Here is a 2,344-nt window from a genome sequence, read left to right as displayed (position 1 = left end):
GTGGCATAGTGCCCCAGCTTGATCTTCAGCAAAAACCCATCTTCCCCCACCTGGTGTTCTGCCTTCTTCTGCAGCTCCTGCACCAGGCCCTCCAGGAGCTGGGTGGCCTGGCTCCGGTCCTGGGGATTGTCCAAGTCAATGGCATCCCTTGGGACATAACAAGGAGAGAAAAACTGTACCAAGAGTGATTTAGGGCACTCCAGACCCACAAGACTTGCTCCTGGCGGCCGTGCATCAAAGTCTAGAAAAGTCTCCCTTCAGTAGCTCCCGTTTCCCTCTTCCCCTTTCCTGGGGACACCACCCCTTCCGCACAAGGACAGATAGAATCGGAGTCACAGCAAACCACAAAGAGGAGACCCTTGGCCTAGATAGCAGGGACTCGCACTTAAGGTGAAGGTTTAGGGCCCAGGACACCTACCATGGCTGACTCTCGATCCACTGGGCCAGGTAGTGCCGGACCTCGATGGGGAAGTGCTGTCCGTACAACACTTGCATTTGGCGCAGCGCATCTCCCTGGAGCTGCTGGGCCTGAATCCAGCCCGCCATGGCTGTTCACCTAGGGAAGAAAGTCAGTCATTTGTTCCGCAGAACTTTTTGGCCTGCCTGCGCCTTGCAGTGCCACCAAAGGACCTAAGGACTGCGGTGAGGTCAGGCTCCTCCCCTCACCCCAGGCACGCTTTCCTGTGCGGGAAGAGATGGTTACCCTTCCCTTCCAACAAGGAACCCTCGAGGCTGGGGGTGGAGACTTAGACAAGCAGATGCCCTCCTCTCTTCAGGTCCCCTCGCTCCATCGAGTCATCCCCAGACTAAAGGAAAGGGGAGAGGGGTCTACAAACCGAAAGAGAAACTTAAGAGACGGAGGCACACAGTCCCCCGACTAGAAACGACTGCAAAAAATTCTTCCCATCCAGCCTCGGACCCACACTCTCAATGTTTGAGAAGGGAACTGTTCCAGTCCAAAAGTTAGGGCAATGCGGCAACGGCCACTTGAGGTTCAAGTCTCCTCAGGCACGTGTCTGGCACTGTCAGGGAGAGGTCAACTGTCTCTGGAGCAGCCCTGGATTGCACCCCAGTGTCTGCCCGCTCCAGGTGGAGCCTGACAGTGTCACTGTCCATTGTGCGCGTCCACTACTGTCTAACCCTTGCACAGGTTCCTTGTCCCTGATTCCTCTGAAGCTCCCATTCGAAGCCCAGACGGATGCTTGTCCCGTGTCAGGCCGGGGAGACTCCAGTGAGCTGGGTCCCAGGGACGCGGCTGCAGCCTAGATCCCTTAGCCACGCGCCAAGGGCGACGCCACGCCAATCCACCCACCTGGTGCTGCGGAACGCCTGCGGCTGTCGCTCCCGGCTCGGGCTCCTGTTGGTTCCTGACGGCTCTTGACGGCGGCGGCGGCGGCTGTTACTACAGGAAGGAGCAGAGAGCAGCGATTTCCTCCTCAAAGGTCAGCTGCCTCCGATAGACCAAACACAGCGCGCGAGCTCGCGCCAGCACCCCTCCCAGCGGCGGTCGCTCCCTCCTTGCCTCCGCCCTCGTTCGCCAGCTCTCCGGCGAGTGCGCTGCCCCTACCGGAGAACCGACGGACCACCCGGCTGGGCGGCGCTGTGCAGAGGACCGCCCCGACGGTGGAGGTCCCCCCGGGAGTCCCGGTCTGAGCTCCCCCGCGGTTCCGAGGGTGGGGGTGAGAGGGGACCGTCCTAGGACAGTTGAGTTGGAGCGACTGAGGGTTCTGAGAAGTTCCGAACTCTGGAAATCCCAAACCAGGGCCTCAGTTTTATCATCTGTTAACTAGAAGAAAAAAAAAAAAGCATGCGAGGAGGAAGAAAAAAAGCTACCTATGGATGCCACCTCTGTCGTCACCCTTTCTGTCTGTAGATTTACAAAGTGTGGTGTGTGTGTGTGTGTGTGTGTGTGTGTGTGTGTGTGTGTGTGTGTGTGTGTGTGTATGCGCGCGCGAGCCCGCCCGCGCAGGCTAACAGAGAGGGTGTGAATGACTTCTATGACCCTGCAGAGCCAAAACTTTAGAAAGACTGGGGATTCCAGAAGAGCAAGCCCACCACTAAGGTCTCCCCACCTCTCTCCTGGCATGACCCCCACCATGTGACCTTCCCTCTTAAAGCAGGACCAAGGAAGACCTTGGCAATCATATGCTTCAACCTTCCACCCCCTTCCCGACCTTTGCAGGTAAGAAATGTCAGTCCAGAGAAGAGAAGGGGCCTGCCCAGGACCTCACTGTGGTCACATCAGCAGATGGTGACCCATAAACTGTTCATTCCCTCTGTTTACCTAGAAGGCGCTCATCTGGGGCTGGACATCTATCTTCTAAAAAGGCCCAGGAAGGGGTGT

General features: G+C 57.7%; 1 protein-coding gene across 1 annotated transcript in view; it reads right to left on the bottom strand.

Annotated features, from left to right (window-relative positions):
- Nucleotides 1-1,391, bottom strand: part of LOC101987385 (signal transducer and activator of transcription 5A) — a 22,869-nt gene extending 21,478 nt beyond the window's left edge. The window contains exons 1-3 of the mRNA XM_005369029.3: nt 1,313-1,391; nt 419-556; nt 1-147 (exon numbers count right to left, since the gene is read on the bottom strand). The exon at nt 1-147 is cut by the window's left edge and continues 2 nt beyond it. Of these exons, the coding sequence (XP_005369086.1) occupies nt 1-147; nt 419-546 (275 nt within the window). The 5' untranslated portion in view covers nt 547-556; nt 1,313-1,391. The remainder of the gene's footprint in view (nt 148-418; nt 557-1,312) is intronic.
- Nucleotides 1,392-2,344: the final 953 nt, after the last annotated feature.

Source organism: Microtus ochrogaster, unplaced genomic scaffold (assembly GCF_000317375.1).
Source record: "Microtus ochrogaster isolate Prairie Vole_2 unplaced genomic scaffold, MicOch1.0 UNK44, whole genome shotgun sequence".
Taxonomy (NCBI): Eukaryota; Metazoa; Chordata; class Mammalia; order Rodentia; family Cricetidae; genus Microtus; species Microtus ochrogaster.
Note: the sequence above shows the minus strand (reverse complement) of the source record. Positions and strands in the feature narration are given on the sequence as shown.